The 19,028-nt window shown below is 36.9% G+C and overlaps 1 protein-coding gene across 1 annotated transcript in view; it reads right to left on the bottom strand.

Annotated features, from left to right (window-relative positions):
* The window catches only part of INTS7 (integrator complex subunit 7), a gene marked incomplete at its 5' end in the record, with an annotated part of 88,769 nt that overhangs the window by 20,765 nt on the left and 48,976 nt on the right, over window positions 1–19,028 (bottom strand). The window contains 5 exons of the mRNA XM_079697432.1: window positions 598–666; window positions 1,712–1,815; window positions 2,381–2,575; window positions 16,678–16,884; window positions 17,976–18,113. Of these exons, the coding sequence (XP_079553558.1) occupies window positions 598–666; window positions 1,712–1,815; window positions 2,381–2,575; window positions 16,678–16,884; window positions 17,976–18,113 (713 nt within the window). The remainder of the gene's footprint in view (window positions 1–597; window positions 667–1,711; window positions 1,816–2,380; window positions 2,576–16,677; window positions 16,885–17,975; window positions 18,114–19,028) is intronic.

Raw genomic sequence — 19,028 nt, 5'->3', positions numbered from 1 at the left:
AAAAAATGGTGAGTCAATGCTTTAGGATAGAGAAATTTAAAATGCTCTGTTGATTACGTTCTCTTTGAGGAAGCTGATCTTGGAATCACAGGCCTTACTAGATTGGAAATATATTATACAGTTGAAAATGCATGTTCTAAAACAGAATACTATAGTGGGAAAAAATAATGGACCATTCTTCAATAAAAATATTTTGAACAATTAATCAGTTAATTAGAGAACGGAGAAGAATTTTAATAAAGCAAAAAGAGGAATATCTTTTTGTTTGGGAAGACAAAGAATTAAAATTTCAAGTTCAAGCTTAATTATACTATTAAGTCAATTTTTTACACCAAAATTTAGTTATAATATACCAGAAGAAAGTGTTCAAATTCAAAGAACTTCTTCCTAATAATTTAGAAAACAGGACACAGGAGGTAAGTAAACAATGGAGACAGAAAATCTAGGATTGTCATTAGCTATATGACCTTAGGCAAATGCTAGAGAAGTTCTTCCTCTTTGTTTCTTCCTCTATAAAACCTCTTCCAAAACAATGTTGTGATGATTCGGTAAGATAACATATTTGAAAGTGTTCTGTAATATAAACTATTTAAATACCTTGCTGATTCTGGATCCAAAATCAGGGCTTCTATTGCGTGAGATATCAGTAAACAGCTCTGCTGCTGTCTGCATTATGTTAAGGTTATACATTATACATGATAATAGAGAAATGTACTATAGACTTTATATTATTTGAATATTAAATAAGGCAAGATGAAAATCATATTCTTAGTGAAGGTAACCACATGTTATTGACTCAAATAGTCTGTGGCTCTATTTTTTTCTTTTTAAGGGATATATGTTGTCTGTGATAGTTCCAGGAAGAGTACTTCAGAGGTTAATGTTGGAAGGAGGAACCAAGCAACAGGCTCTGTGATTCAATCACAGAAACTTTTTTATCTATCTTGGATATAGGGGTTTCACTGATGAAAGTTTAAAACAACCACCACACTAAGGGTCTGTAGAGTGATTACCCTGGAGGTTCCTAGGCTGGGGCTCAAGGGATCTGTTAACTCTCCTGAAATGGTATGCAAATTTTGGGGGATATGTGCATATATGCATTTTTTTAGGGGAGAGGGTCCATAGCATTCATCAGGTTTTCAATCACTAAACCAAAATGCCAGGAATTACTTATTTATAGGTCTTGCAACTTAAAAGCAATTTATCTCTTTCCTCCTTTCAAAAAGGATCTGAAGCTGCTAATAAGAAAATACGGAGAACTTAAAGGGCGCTTAGGGAACGTAAGTGATGACTGAAACGACTGAATATATCATTAATAAAGGTGATGGGAACTAGGGTTGTTATCTGTGAATAAAAGATAGGTGAAGCAAGACAGAAAATGGTTCTCTGGTGGAAAAATATTTTGTGTTGTCCATTGTAGCTCAAGCGAGCACAAAGTATTCAACACTGCTTGGACCTGGGTTTTGGATGCTCTTCCCAGAGGTAGAAAAAGACCACCACTGAGTCACCACTTTTTAAAAAGCCTGGTTGAAGTAAAAAAGTTAAATTATACTGCTCATACTAGGTTTCAAAAGAGAAATTATTATTTATGGTAAATCTGTAGGCTTATCTAATGTATATGAATATTTTAGTTAAGCGTATCTGAAATATTTATTCTACATTTAAAAGAATACTTCCAAAGAATAAGAAATGTCAGGCAAGTTTAGGATACAGTTCTACATTCCTCAAAGTTGCGGAATCAGCATCAAAAGATGCCTGATAAAGATCCCCATATCGGGAAGCAAGGCTTCGGAATTCTTCCATGGACAGTTTCATCTATAAAGAAGGAAAAATATCAATTATGCTACATAAACAAATATGCTTTTGTGTCGTATAAACAACACAAAAGTCAAAACGTAAGAAAACAATCCTCAAACAAAAAAAAAATGAAAAAATATTTCAACTCTTTTTCATTTTCAATTCATTCATTTTTATAAACCCTATTAAAGAAAATTAACAAAGATGGCAAATGAAACTACAAATGTGTACAAGATTATAATTTACACATAATGTACAGAAACAAAAAACACTGCATTTTTAGCTTCTTCAAAGTTTCACTAAAATAAATAATATAGTTATAAACATCCCAAAGTTTCTTTAAAATGTATGTCCTTTTTCTTTATATAAATATGTAGCAACTAGTGAGATATCATCAATCACTCTGTCATTTTAATAAGACTTCAGCCTGTTTTCCGCAAGACAGATGAGTTTAGAAGTATTTGATGTTGCCTCTGAGTCAAACCGCTGATTTTTAAGTTTCAGAATTTTTCATCTCACAACTAACCTCAAAAACCTCTAAAGTGTAAATAAAAACTGCACTGAAAATAAAGTTAAGACATACCTGATTGGAGATGCGACCGCACCGCTGGAGGTCATTCCCTAAGGTCATGGCAATTGTTGTGGCAATTGCAGGTGGCGGGCTTGTCTTGAGGCTACTACAAGTACAGATAAGTTGAGAGAAGGCTTGGAGAAGGTCAATCCTGAGCTTTACAAATTCACACTGAAAACTTAAAGGATTCAGTGGTGTACTGGCAGCCTGGGGAATAAAAACAAGCTATATTTAATACAAGGTAAGCAAAAAAGGAAGATGCTGAAGGACAAAGTATCTGTCAGAGTCTGCAAAAGAGCAGCAGTTCTAATGATGATGGATAAACACCTACATTATTAGGGGAGGATGTAATATTAGAAAGAAAAACTTATTGTCATTAGCATCAACTCTGAAAAACTATGTTCCATCAACACTCAGGTTCCTTACTTCCTACATTTGCAAAGACCCCACAAGACATGGGTTAACTAGACCGTCATTTGTAAGATATCATATGAGGGATGCTTCACAGACATTACTATTCCCCCCAAATTCCCTTACCACCTTCCTACCTTCCTAACCTGAAATTCACATGCTGGAATCATTAAACAGAATTTTTAAAAGCTAGGAGGGGGAGAAAAGAAAGGTGAGGGCAGGAGAAATATACTGTTAGACCGTCACTGTTAAAAAAGCATGGTGCTGGCAGAGGTGAGGCAAGAGCCAGCCAGACCACGTGGGGCCTTCAGACCAGAGGCAAGGTTCCGGATTACATATATATATATATATTTTTTTTTGCAGTACATGGGCCTCTCACTGCTGTGGCCTCTCCCGTTGCGGAGCACAGGCTCCTGACGCGCAGGCTCAGCGGCCATGGCTCATGGGCCTAGCCGCTCCGCGGCATGTGTTATCTTCCCAGACCAGGGCACGAACCCGTGTCCCCTGCATCGGCAGGCGGACTCTCAACCACTGTGCCACCAGGGAAGCCCCCCAGATTATATTTTAAATGCAGTAAAAAGGCAGTTTCAACAACAATAACAAGAACAAACAAACAAAAAAGCATTTTGCCTCATGGCTGCTTTCTTCCATAACTAGCCCAGATTAATTTTAAAAAGAATGTCTCATTAGACACTTGAGAATGCACAGAGAGGCCACCAAGGAATAGGTTATAACACACAAGTAAGTTTCAGTGAGAATGGAGCGGTGTCAGGGATAAGTCTTGAATAGCAAAAAGTAGCATTAGCTAGGTAAAGGGAGCAAAGAATATAAGTCAAGCCAGCGTGGGCAGAGAACTAAGACAACATTTAACTATTTATCAACTGTCCTAGTGGAGAACCTAGCATGGTGCTTTCAACAAAAGGCATACTAAAAATATGCTAACTTAACAATAAATGGAGGCGTAATGAAATTAACTTTCTTCCCTGACATGACTCGCTTAAAACATGCTGATGCCGTTCTTAGATAGTATTTCACACTATCCTTTTAGCAGGAGAGCCTGGTGTGTGACTTGAGGTTCTAGAATTAAGTTACAATATTATCCATCTGACCAAGTACTGACCTTAGTGTAGTTCTCTCTAGTTTTAAGTGTCAAATGATAGTTTTATTATTTGGTGGAATTCATATTTTACTCTAGGAAATAGTTCGCCACTTCCTGTATCCTTTATAAGAACATACACTCGCTCTAGTATCCCTCTCAAATTGCTAAGTTACACCGATATAAAATTATATAAGCTAGAGGTAATAACTGTAATCAATATATTGAATTCTGTGGTTTTCAAACTTTTGGGATGTTTTGTTCTAATCATGAAACAGCACAGATTAGGGATATTAAAGAGACTATTTCAATTGTTTTTAATTTCTTGGAGATTTGATTTGCTCTTATAGGAAGATAAATTCCTCCTTCCTCTGCCCCTTAAGCTGCTACTTGCTATTTTTTATTTACTGCTTGTCAATAACTTTAGAAGGGTCAGGGATACAAGTGGGTATATATGATATATATACAGTTATATACAGTGTAGACCATCTTACCAGACAAAAAAGCATTTGCAATATTGTCCTAACATGCATTATAAAACTGAAAGCGAAGCAAGATGTAGTTATAATGAAAAAGATTTACTGCTACTCTGAATTTATTTCTGACTAACAAGAAATATTTGATGATATAAGATGGTAACTTTGAAAGTGACTGTGCATCTTAAATCATGTTATACTGAAGGAAAACAATGTTAGATATAGTATGCATGTTCAAAAAGAACACAGAAAAGATAAACTTGTGATAAAGGTCAATCAAAGACTTTAAAAAGGTAATATCGTCCATGAGAGACAGAAAACATATAAAAATAAAATTTAGACTATAGTGCTATGAACAATGCCAATGAGAAATAAAAGGGATATTATTTACTCTTCTTTACATGGGGGCTAAAGCTTAAAACAGAAGTGGGTTCTAAGGTCAGCAGGTAAAGCAAAAATTGTATATAGTCAAAATTATCCCTGAAAATTCCTCAAGAAGGAACTACTTCCAGTAAATTTAACATAGGTGAAGGAGCAGCAAACTCAGAGCCCCGGGGTACAAGCTAATTGAGAAGAACTGTCCCCACTATTTAAACTGCTATTTTGTGTCCCCATTATTTAAATAGCTATTTTCCCTCATTCTTGTTCTTTCTTTCTTGATTTTTTTAAAAGTCTAAACATACAGAGGTAAATCTGTGTTAAACACACATATAATGCTACTTCACTGAATTTCTAACTTGTGGTACATATTCTATTTTCTATATGGAGCAGCTAAAAAAAGCCAATGTGGCTGAAAGGAAAGCTACTTAATAAACTCAGTTAAAAATACTTATATATATCGTGGTAAAGAACATGTGACAACCAAGAGTGAACCACAGTGCAAACAATGGACTTTAAGCCCCTAGTAACCACCACCCTACTTTCTGTTTTTTATGAATCTGACCACTTTCATTTAAGTGGAATCATATAATATTTGTCTTCTTGTAACTGGATTATTTCACTTAATACAAGCTCAGTTTTTGAAAGAATAAGCCAAGCTTAAAGCAATAGTAGACTAAATTGTTTAAAACCAGATCTCCTGCTAAGAACAAATGGAAAACTGAGTAAAATATTATGAACATCTATCTAAAAGCACTGAAGAGCTACTAAGGCAACAAGGAGCCACAATCATGGAGAGATGGGCAATCCAAGAAGATAAGACTGACATCTGGTGATATTTGCTAATTTGAAAGCTGCTCCTAGGAGTCTGAGAAGCTGAGCAGAGCTTTCAGCGGTCTCATAAGACTAAGAGGGCTGTGGAAAACACTTCAGGCTTTTGGCTGTAACTTCAAAGGGCTATACCCTAGGAGTGAGGAGAACCAAAAATATACTGGCTCTTCCAAGGACTGAAGCTTAGCTCTGAATCAGTTCAATCCTTGGCTGGATTAGGGTAACCTGCCCTTAGCCTAACTGTCTGCCAAAAGCAAGGATGACATAATCATTGTAATTTTTCACACACACTGTCCAAAACTAACTAAAAAAATAACTGAGCATACAACAAAGACAAAATTCCTCAAACCAAAAGGGGGAAAAAAGGTCAAAGACACAAACCACAACAGATCCAGATAACAGACTATCATATGTGAATTTCAAGATAACTACAATCAATATGTTAAAGAACTTAAATGACAAGATAGAGAGTCCTGGAGAAGAACTACAGAATATAAAATAACCAAATGGAGGGGCTTCCCTGGTGGTGCAGTGGTTGAGGGTACGCCTGCCGGTGCAGGGGACGCGGGTTCGTGCCCCGGTCCGGGAGGATCCCACATGCCATGGAGCGGCTGGGCCCGTGGGCCATGGCCGCTGGGCCTGAGTGTCCAGAGCCTGTGCTCTGCGGCGGAAGAGGCCACAGCAGTGAGAGGCCCGCGTACCGCAAAAAAAAAACAAAAAAACAAAAAAAAAACCAAATGGAAATTCTGGAACTGGAAAAACACAATAAATGAAATTAAGAACTTAATGAATGAGTTTGACATGCTGATTAGACACAACGTAAGTGAGAATTATGGAAATGGAAGATAGGTCGGAAGAAAATATTTAGAGTTAAGTATGGAGAGATAAAAAGGTGGAAAATGAAGAAGAGAACATAAAAGATATATGAGTCATGGTAAAAAGAATTAACATGGGTGCACTATGTCCCAAATGAGGAAGAAAGGGACAGAAGCATTGGCTGAAGAGATAAAGGCCAAATGTTCCATAACTGATCAAAGTCATCAAGCCTTATATCCCAGAAGTATTATGAACCCCAAAAGGCATTTATACTGATAGTAGTATAAACTGGAAACCACCATAGGCAAGTTTTTGGTAGTATTTATTAGAGCCGAACTTAGTATATCCTATGACACAGCACTACCATCCAGAAGATATGCACACCTATATCAAAAGATGTGCATAAGAAAGTTCATAGTCAAATTATTCTAAATAGCCCCAACCTGGAAATAACTCAAATGTTTCTCAAAAATAAAATGGATAAACAGATTGTTATAACAGTTATCCAAAAGAATATCACAATGAAATGAAAATGAACAAACTACTGCAATATGCAACAAAAAGCATGAATATATCACACGAATATAAAGCTGAGCAAAGAAGCTAAAATCAAAAGCATAATACTGCATGATTCCTTAAATAATAATGAAAAACAAGGCAAGACTAATCTATAGTTTTAGAAATCAAAAGTGACTTCTACAGAGAAAGGTAAAGGTAGTGACTTGAAGGGAAAACATTTCTTAAAGTGATAAAAAGCCACAAATCAGAAGATAATATTTGCAACTCATATAACCTACAAAAGACTGGTATCTAGAACATCCAAAATAAAAAGGCAACCTAATGAATGGGAGAAAATATTTGAAAATCATGTATCTAGTAAGGGGTTAATATCTAAAATACATTAAAAAACTCATATAAGGGGCTTCCCTCGTGGCACAGTGGTTGAGAGTCCACCTGCCGATTCAGGGGACACGGGTTTGTGTCCCGGTCCGGGAAGATGCCACATGCCGCGGAGCGGCTAGGCCCGTGAGCCATGGCCGCTGAGCCTTCCCGTCCGGAGCCTGTGCTCTGCAACGGGAGAGGCCACAACGGTGAGAGGCCCACGTACCGCAAAAAAAAACAAAAAACAAAAAACAAAAAAAAACCTCATACAAGTCAATAATAAAACAACAACAACAAATAATCCAATTAAAAAATGGGTAGAGATCTGAATAGGAATTTTTCCAAAGACATACAGATGGCCTATAGGCTCAACATCACTAATCATCAGGGAAATGCAAATCAAAACCACAAGCACAGGGCCTCCCTGGTGGCGCAGTGGTTGAGAGTCCGCCTGCCGATGCAGGGGATACGGGTTCGTGCCCCGGTCTGGGAGGATCCCATATGCCGCGGAGCGGCTGGGCCCGTGAGCCATGGCTGCTGAGCCTGCGCGTCCGGAGCCTGTGCTCCGCAACGGGAGAGGCCACAACAGTGAGAGGCCCGCGTACCACAAAAAAAAAAAAAAAAAAAAAAAAAAAAAAAAAAAAAAAAACCACAAGCACAAAATTCAACTCACACCTGTTATAATGGCTATTATCAAAAAAACAAGAAATAACAAGTGTTGGCAAGGATGTGGAAAAAAGGGAATCCTGGTGCACTGCTGGTAGAAATGTAAATTGGTGCAGCCACTATGGAAAACAGTATGGAAGTCCCTCAAAAATTAAAAACAGAACCACCATATGGTTCTGCAATTCCACTTCTGGGTATTTATCTGAAGAAAACAATAATACTAACTCAAGAAGATACCTGCACCTCCATATTCACTGCAGCACTATTTACAATAGCCAAGATATGGAAACAATCTAAATGTCCACTGATACATAAATAAAGAAAATGTGGTATATATACACAAAATGGAGTATTATTCAGCCATAAAAAAGAATAAAATCTTGCCATCTGTAACAACACAAATGGATCTAGACGGTATTATGGTAAGTGAAATAAGTCAGACAGAGAAAGACAATTACCGAATGATCTCACTTATATGTGGAATCTAAAAACAAAAACAAAACCCAAGCTCATAGATACAGAGAACAGCCAGATGGTTGCCAGAGGTGGGGGTAGGGAAGTGCATGGGTGAACGGGGTCAAAAAGTACAGTTATAAAATAAATGAGTTATGGGGATGTAATGCACAGCATGATGACTATATTGTGAGGGAGAGACAAAGATAGCAGAGTAGAAGGACCCTGAGCTCATCTCCCACAGGCACATCAAAATTACAACTATTTACAGAGCAAATATCAATGAAAGTGACCCGAAGACTAGCAGAAAAGAACTTCTACAGCTAGAGATGTAAAGAAGGAACCACAGAGAGATGGGTAGGAGGGGTGGAAATATGGTATAGTCAAGATCCATATCCCAGGTTGGTGACCAACAAATGGGAGGCTAATTACAAACTGCAGAGGTTCTCCTCAAAAAGCAAGGGCTTTGAGTCCCAGCCGGGACTGGGCTTCCCAGCCGGGAGCCCCTAGAATGCTTGGCTTTGAAGGCCAGCAGGGTTTATTTTTGGGGGAGTCAGAGGGCTGTGGGAAATAGAGACTCCACTCTTAAAAGGCACACACAAAAGAAATCATAGAAGGAAAAGATCAGAGCAGAAATAAATGAAATAGAGACTAAAAAAACAATGGAAAAGATCAATGAAACTAATGGCTGGTTCTCTGAAAATATACACAAAATGGCAAACCTTTCACCAGACTCATCAAGAAAAAAAAGAAAGGCCCAAATCAATAAAATAAAAAAATGAAAAAGAAGTTACAACCCACACCATAGAAATATAAAGGATCATACAAGATTCCTATGAACAATTATACAACAATAAAAGGGACAACCTAGAAGAAACTGACAAATTCCTAGAAATATACAATTGACCAAGACTGAATCAGGAAGAAATAGAAAATAAGAACAGACCTATTACCAGTAATGCAACTGAATGAGTAATTTAAAAAACTGCCAACAAACAAAAGTCCAGCACCAGATAACTTCACAGGTGAATTTTACCAAACATTTTGAAAAGAATTAACACCTGTCCTTCTCAAATTATTCCAAACTGCAGAGGAAGGAATGCTTCTGAACTCATTCTATGAGGCTGGCACCACCTGATACCAGAACCAGACAAAGATACCACAAAAAAAGAAAATTACAGGCCAATACCACTGATGAACACAGATGCAAAAATCCTCAATAAAATATTAGCAAACTGAATCCAACAATACATTAAGAGGATCATACACCATGATCAGGTGAGGTTTATGCCAGAGACACAAGAATGGTTCAAAAATCAATGTTATACACCATATTAACAAACTGAAGAATAAAAACCATATGATCATCTCAACAGATCCAGAAAAGGCTTTTTGACATAATTCAACATCCATTTATGATAAAAACTCTCCACAAAGTGGGTACAGAGGGAATATACCTAAGCATAATAAAAGTCATATATGACAAGCCCACAGCTTGTTCTCCACTCAATGGTGGAAAGCTGAAAGCATTTCCTCTAAGATGTGGAACAAGACAAGGATGCCCACTCTCACCACTTTTATCCAATATAGTATTAGAAGTCCTAGCCACAGCAATCAGGCAAGAAAAAGAAATAAAAGGAATCCAAATTGGAGAGGAAGAAGTAAAAATGTCCCTGTTTGCAGATGATACAATATTATATATAGAAAATCCTAAAGACACTACCAAAAAACTACAGGAACTCATCAATGAATTCAATAAAGTTGCAGAATACAAGATTAATACACAGAAATCTGTTCTGTTTCTATACACTAGAAAACAAACTATCAGAAAAAGAAATTAAGAAAACAATACCATTTATAATCACATCAAGAAGAATTTAAAATACCTGGGAATAAATCTAAGGAGGGAGAAGACCTGTACTCAGAAAACTGTAAGACATTAATAAAGGAAACTGAAGTTGACACCAAAAACTGCAAAGATATGCTATGCTCATAGCTTGGAAGAATTAATATTGTTAAAATGCCTATACTACCCAAGGCAATCTACAAATTCAATGCAATCCCTATCAAAATATCAAATGGCAGTTTTCACAGAACTAGAACACATAATTCTAAAATTCATATGGAAACCTTACAGGACCCCAAATAGCCAAAACAATCTTGAGAAAGAAGAACAAAGGTGGACGTATCACACTCCCTGATTTAAAACTCTACTACAAAACTACAGTAATCAAAACAGTATGGTTTTGGCACAAAAACAGACACATAGATGAATGGAACAGAATAGAGAGCCTTGAAATAAACCCACACGTACATGGTCAATTAATCTACAACAAAGGGGGCAATAATACACAATGAGGAAAAGACAGCATCTTCAATAAATAGTGTTAGAAAAACTGGACTGCTACATGCAAAAGAATCAAATTGGACTCCTTTTCCACATTACATACAAAAATAAACTCGAAATGGGTTAAAGACTTAAATGTAAGACCTGAAACCATAAAATTTCTAGAAGAAAACATAGGAAGTACACTCTTTGACAGAATACTGTCTTATTGAGCTAAGTATCCTCTGTCTTACCTAGCAATATTTTTTTGGCTATGCCTCCTCAGGCAAGGGAAACAAAAGTAAAAATAAACAAATGGGACTACATCAAACTAAAAAAGCTTTTGCACAGCAAAGGAAACTATCAACAAAACAAAAAGGCTGCCTACTGAATGGGATATTTGGAAACAATATACCTAACAAGGGGTTAATATACAAAATATACAGAGAACTCAAACAACTCAACATTAAAAAAAAGCAAAAAATCCCATTAAAAATGGGCAGAGGACCTAAACAGACATTTTTCCAAGGAAGACATACAGACAGTCAAAAGGCACACGAAAAGATGCTTATCCAGGGAATGCAACTCAAAACCACAATGAGATATCACCTCACACCTGTCAGAATGGCTACCATCAAAAAGACCACGAGTAACAAGTGTTGGAGAGGATGTGGAGAAAAGGGAAACTTGTGCACTTCTGGTGGGAATATAAATTGGTGCAGCCACTATGGGAAACAGTATGAAAGTTCCTCAAAAAATTAAAAACAGGACTACCACAGGATCCAACAATTCCACTTCTGGGTTTTTACCCAAAGAAAATAAAAACACTAATTAAAAAAGACATATGCATCCCTATGTTCACTGCAGTATTATTTACAACAGCCAAGATACAGAAGGCACCTAAGTCCCCATCAAGAGACAAATGGATAAAGGAGATGTGGCGCATATACATATATATATATATATACACACAATGGAATATTAGCCATAGAAAAGAATGAAATCTTGCCATTTGTGACAACACTGATGGACCTAGAGGATATTAGGCTAAGTGAAATAAGTCGGACAGATGAAGACAAATAATGTATGATTTAACTTATATGCGGAATCTAAAAAACAAAACAAATGAACAAACATAACTAAACAGAAAGAGAGTCACAGATAGAAGAGGTGGTTGCCAGAGGGGAAGAGGGTGGGGAGAGGAGACTGCTAAGGGAGATTAAGAGGTACAAATTATCAGTTACAAAATAAATGAGCCACAGGTATGTAATGTACCATATGGGGAATATAGCCAATAATTATGTAACATCTTTGTATGGTGACAGACGACAACTAGACTTAACATAGTATCATTTTGAAATATACACAAATACTGAATCAGTATGCTGTGCATTAGGAACTGAATTTCATAGGTCATTAAATGTAAATAAACAAATGAACAAACAAATTCATAGAAGAATAGATCAAATTTGTGGCTACCAGAGGTGGAAGGCTGGGTGGGGGTTGGGAGGGAGAACTGAATGAAGGTAGTCAAACGGTACAGAATTCCAGTTATAAGTAAGTCCTAAGGATATAACGATATAAGGATATAAATACAACACAATAAAGATAACACTGCTGTATGATATATATGTAAGTTGTTAAGAGAGCAAAATCCTGAGTTCTCACCACAAGAAAAAAGTTGTTTTTTCTATCTCTTTAATGTTGTATTTATATGAGATGATGGATGTTCACTAACCCCATTATGGTAATCATTTCATGACGTATGTACACATTATGTTGTACACCTTAAATTTATACAGTGCTGCATGTCAATTATATCTCAGTAAAACTGGAAGAAAAAATAAATTTTAAAAATACTATATTGAATATTTGAAAGTTGCTAAAAGAGTAGATCTTAAAAGTCCTCTTCACAAGAAAAAAAAATTTTCTAACTATGTGTGTGTGTGACAGATGTTAACTGTCACCATACTTACTGTAGTGATTTCACAATATATACAAATATCGAGTCGTGTTGCACATCTGAAACTAATACGTTATATATCAATCATACCTCAAATATATAGATATATAAAGTTTAATTGTATTAGTAATTTGGGAAACTCCAATCATAACTTCCAGAACATACCAAGTGAGGGGGAAAATGTAGAGTAACAGGAACTCTTATACACTACTGGAAGGATTGTAAATTTGTAAAACCACTATGGAAAAACTCCTGGTATTAGCTAGTCAATTGAAGATGTATATATCTTATGCAATTCCACTCCAAGGTAGTATTTTAGATCAGTATCTCTTAATAAGGGTAGGAGTATCCTCAGCATTTCTGGAGATTAAGCATCTCCAGCCACTGACCATTAGGCCAACAGCAGTCCCTCCAACCCCTCTATCACTGGGACAAAGAGAAACATCCTCACACATTTCTGAATTGGAGCAGGGGGCAAATACATAGTTCTGACTGAGTACTGCCCTAGAGAAGGGTCTTCAATCTCAGTATACTAGTGACATTTTGGACCAAATAATTCTTTGTTGAGGGAAGTTGTCCTGTGCATTGCTGGATGTTCAGCAGCATCTTTGGTCTTTACCCACTAAATGCCACTAACACCTTGGCGAGTTGTGATAACCATAAATGTCTCCAGACATTGCCAAATGGAGCTAGAATCATCCCCAGTTGAGAATCAGTATCCCAGAGAAACCTTTACATAGGTGCATCAAAATATGTCCAAGAATGTTCACAGCAATAATGTTTTAATAACAAAAAACTGGAAAAATCAAAATTTCCATCAACATTAGAATGGGAAAATAAATGGACGTATAATCATATAATACATGGGTACACAGCAGTGAAACTGACCTAAAGCTTTATGCAACAAGATGGATGAATCTTAGGAATATAATTTAGATAACCAAAGCAAGTCAAAGAAAAATACATGATTCCTTTTTATATAAAATTCAAAAACAAGCAACATAAAACAATACCTTAAGAGTTAAAGAAAAGCATCTTAAAATTGTAAAGAAAGGTAAGGGAATGGTACATACAAGGTTCAGGATGGGGACTTCCCTGGTGGCGCAATGGTTAGTGGTTAAGAGTCCGCCTGCCAATGCAGGGCACATGGGTTCAAGCCCTGGTCCGGGAAGATCCCACATGTTGCAGAGCAACTAAGCCTGTGCACCACAACTACTGAGCCCACGTGCCACAACTACTGAGCCCACGCGCCTAGAGTCTGTGCTCCACAACAAGAGAAGCCAAGGCAATGAGAAGGCCGCACACCGCAATGGAGACCAACACAGCCAAAAATAAATAAATAAACAAACAAACTTATAAAAAAGAAGATTCAGGATGGTGGTTCCCTTTGTGAGGCAGGAACTGGTATACAAACATGGAGGGGCACACATGAATTTTAAAGGAAATGGTAATGTCCCATTTCCTAAACTGAGTGTTAGGTATACTTGGATATTTGATATTTTTATATACCTCACATAATATATATGTAGATATCATACTTATTCAATATTTAATAAAATAAAAAATAAATCTAAAACCCACCATTGTAGGCAGATTGCTAAAATCGTTCCTCTGACTCATGCCGCCACTTCCACCCCCACCCCAGTCTCCACACCTTATATAATCTCCCTTAAAGTGTGGGTAGAACCTGTAACTTGCTTCTGTCTAATGGAATATGACAAAGGTAATAGATTTTGAGGACGTAATTTAGGTCCCTAACGAGCTGACTTTATATTAATCAAAAGGGAGATTATTCTGGGTAGATCTCGCCTCATCAGGTGAGTCCATTAAAAGAGGGTCTTGAAGGTAAGAGATTCTCCTGTGGGCCCTGAAGCTTCCACAAGTCTTACAGCTATGAGGAAATAAATCCTGCCAAAAACTACACGAATTTAGAAGAGGACCCTGAGCCCAGGCCTCAGACAAGACTGGCCCTGGCTGACACCTTGATTGCAACTTTGTGACAACATGAGCAGAGGACCCAGTTAAGTCATGCCTGGACTTCTGACTCATAGAAACTGTAAAATAATAAATGGGTGTTGTTTTAAGCCACTAAATTTGTGGTAATTTGTTACACAGCATGGAAAACTAATACAAACACTTCTTACAATTTTTATTTCTAAGAAGCAAGATAACTATCATTAATCACTGCACTGGGAAATTAGGCACCCAACATCACCATAGCAGCCCCACAAGCACAGAATTTTTAACTTCTCTTTAGTTTGGTTGAAGAAGGTAAAAAGTATAATCCTCATAGCTGACAACCTCAAATTGGAACATTCATGTGTCAGAGAGTAAAAGGGCAATGCTCAAATCATCTTCGTTAAAAAGACAGAAAGCTACCGTCAAATCCATACTTGTCAAATGAACAGATTTTCTAAAAACCTTAAAACAAAACAAAACCCTGATAGTATAGTACAATCAGAAATGTGAGAAGTTCCAAATGATTGTATGGATCATACTGCCTTCCCCTTCAGACTATTCTCAAGTGGAGAATCATTTCCTGATTTCTTTTTATCCTCAAAGCAGTGTCTGGCACATAGCAAGTGCTTACAGTGTTGAATAAAGGAACTCCATTTCAAAAGATGATTTGAGGCCCAATAACCTGCCCTTGCCTGTGTTAATGGCAAAACAGAGACTAAGACAAGGGCCTTCTGTCAAATGGGTACTTTCTTCCTACATCAGAATTCAGTCCTTAATTACTGCCAAGCCTCGTTAAACACACATACCACACAAATCATTAAAAGACTATTAAATATTCAATGGGATTTTTCATAATATTAATTCTATCTGCCTCACTGTTTTGTGAGCCTGTTTCACAGTTCTTACCATTTACTGTACTGCATGATTAACAGTTTTCTGTTCCACATCAACTAGAAAATGAAATTACCCTAATGACTGGAGGCCGTAACTGTACTTTTTCATTTCCTGAGGTATTTATTAGCCTGATATAGGCAACAACAATCTTTTCCTAGGATAATCAAGAGGAGAGAATCACAGCAGTCAATGCTACCCCTTAAAATGGAGGGCAGCCATTCCTATATTCCTGTTTTAAAACGGCAGTTAATCAATAAATCATTCTTCAAAAGATATGTACCCACAGTAATCTGAATAGTCTGTCTCTTTTGTGACATCTGTTTATTCTTTGTTCTACTTTGAAACATTTCTCTTTGCATGGCCCACCATTAAAAATATTTTAGATTATGTGATAAATATAAAACAGGTAGCAAAAGTTTTATGGCCCTATCTAAATATATACAATTTTTAAAGTTATGTGACAATACTTTAAACATGTTTAATGCTGATTACATAAACTCTTTACTCTTAAGGGGAAAAAGTCCTTGCATTAATACAGAAAATGCCCATTTTAGGGAACAGATTGTTAGGAATATAACTAGTTTCAAGGAAATGTTAAGAATCTGCTCTCTCTGCCACACCCTTTCTTTCTTGGCAAAAAAAAAAAAAAAAAAAGGAAATAGCTGGCTGACTGTTAATTTGGAATAGGAGGATATCACAGTGTGATAAAAGGTAAGACAATAGCATCCCTCATAATTTCTTCTTTATGTACAAAGCAAGAAACTCTAGTTTCTTAGTGAGTAGTTGCCAGGTATGAGATGAGGTGGAGGGTTTATGTTTGACGGTAGCAGTGACCCAGGCTGGGGTCTTACTAACAGGAGTCTGGAAAGGGAGGATCCTATCTCCACTTTATCCTTCCTGCATGGATTCAGCAATCCTCTTCACATGTGTACCTGATACTTGATAAAAACAAAATGATAAACGTTCACCTATCTATGAATGTTAAAAAGTAGGGGAGGGGATAATGATCTACTTCCATGTCCTATTTATTACTTTAATACTGCCAAATACCTATATATCAGCAGGTTTTTCAAGGTTAAAAGAGGATAAGCCCAAAAAGAAAAGGGAGACCATTGTCACACAAGTCATCGTCACCAAAGGAGAATTAAGAGGACTTACCGTTAAGGAAGCAATCCCTTTGTGGTAGAATTTTAAAGACTCAGCAATGCAAGAAAGTGCTGAACTATAATTCTCCTCTTGCAACCCAGTGAGACACTGTTCTGCATGTGAGAACTCTTTCAAACTATTCAGCCAGAAGTAGAAATGTTCTGAGGCAACCTGAGTCAGCAAACTCTGATAAAGCTCTCTGGCCATGTCATGATTACCCTAAGAAAAAAAAAGGTGGGGGGAGGATAATGAGGTTCTTACACTTGAATTAGTTGAAGTAGCAGCTAAAAGAGAAACCCAAACCTTGGATAAGTTTTAACAATCACTCCTCACATTATAACTCTGTGAGACTCAGTCTAAGTATTTCTTCAGAGAAAACATGCTGAGCTGCTTTTATGTAACGTAATGACTGAAGTTCTTTACCAAAACAGTTCCAAAGAGAAAATGAATGGAAGTAACTATAAGCCATGTCTAGAATTTTAGTTCAAAATATAGAAAGTATAAATACTTATTGTATGTCATTTTGTATGAGCTATTTAGTGGGGTGGGGAGAACTCCAGTTAAGTTCCATCAAGCGATTACCAAGAGGAGCACTGCGCCCTCTGGAAATGACTGAGGGAAGCGTAGCTGTGGGAGGATGTGAATGTCTTTTAATGCCTGGGGGCGAGGGATGCTCACTGTCTTGCAGTGCTTGGATGCTTGGGACAGTTGGGTTTAATAAAGAAATATCCTGTCAATAGTGCTTCTTCTCCCATTTGAGAAACACTGTAAAATGTGAACATGTGCTTCAATCACCTAGAATAATGCTTCTCAAATTTTGTTCTCTGGACTTATCCCCAAAGAATTTCTATACTATCCAAACTCTATATTTCCTCTCAAACAAAATTAATAAAAATCGTTAGGATTTCCATATGGTTGAGAGGGAACAGAATACTGAAACTTTCCCATTTCCACATAAGAATGATAAAGTTGGAGAGGGAAAGGGAAGAACGACATGGTGTACTGAAAGGGGAGAATATCAACGTGGGTGGGAGGGAGCACAGGACAAAATGAAAGTGCTGCTAACAACCTACAGCCAGAAAGAGCTCATATTTTTGGAATTCCCACGGAACTTCCCCATAACAACATATATACCATTCTCCGTGTATATGTTAAAAATTAGGTCCTTTCCTTCATCATCTTTTAATCCCATGACTAAAAAGTACTTCTACCTTCATCTTTAGTTTTGACTAGGAGTAACAATCACACAACCTAAGGTTCGTAATCTGCCATTTTCACCAACCCAGTTCACACAGAAGGATAATACGTACCATTCGGGATGCCTGTCTGGCAATTCGGTATACAGTCCATCCATTGGAGACGCTTTCAAGCTGCTGCTTAATTACTGCCTTTACTTCAGCAGACAGTGCTTTCTGACTGGCTACAAAAATCACAGTGGCCAAGCTCACCTAACATCAAGCAAGAAGTAAGAAAGTCAAGAAAATCATTAACTCTATGCAATGTCAAAGATAACTTTACCCAAAAGGGTGAAAAACTAATTAGGGCCTATCAAAAAAGAACAAAATTTGTCTTCCTTTGACATTTATAAAATTTCCACTTTATTCCTTTGCTCAGAGCATTGCGTATAATAGCAAATAATTAGAAACAATGCCCATAAATCTGGATAAACTATGATATAATCACACAATGAAATACTATAGAGCAGTGAAGTGGATAAACTAGAAATACACTTATCAGTATAGACGATTCACACAGAACAGGCAAAAATAGGCAAAATGCAAAAGATTACATGCAGTATGAGAACACAAAGTTAAAAATATGCCAAAAACATTGCATATCACTTAGGATATATACTAAGGTAGTAAATACATAACAACATGCATGGGAATGACAAGAACCAAATTCGGGAGAGTGGTTACCTATCCTGATAGGAAGGAAGATGACACTATCAGAGAGATACACAGCGGGGTACAAGTCAAGTGTACTAGTAACACTTTTTTTTTAACCTAGGTGATGGATGCAAAAGCTTTCATCATATTATTCCTTATGTGTTTTTGAATATTATGTTTCATAATTTAAAGCTGCTTTAAAGTAGTACTAAGAAAAAAGCAATAAAAAACATTAATTGAAAATGCTGCTTCAATGAAAAATAAACTTGGCTAACTGCTTCTCAGTATTCCAAAGCTGATACATACAAGGATCCATACATACTGTGATAACTGCCTGATTCCCATGACCACTGCCACTTAGTCATCTGGGTAACCATTCCTGATAGCAAATGATGAAATGGGGGCGATCTTTTACACAATGCCCCCTGCAGGATTAAACATAAAATGGGCTTGAGTAAGTAATTTCACTAAGTT

The sequence above is a fragment of the Hyperoodon ampullatus genome (assembly GCF_949752795.1).
Source record: "Hyperoodon ampullatus genome assembly, chromosome: 2".
NCBI classification, from domain to species: Eukaryota; Metazoa; Chordata; class Mammalia; order Artiodactyla; family Ziphiidae; genus Hyperoodon; species Hyperoodon ampullatus.
The sequence above is the reverse complement of the archived record's forward strand: the minus strand, read 5'-3'. Positions and strand labels throughout refer to the sequence as shown.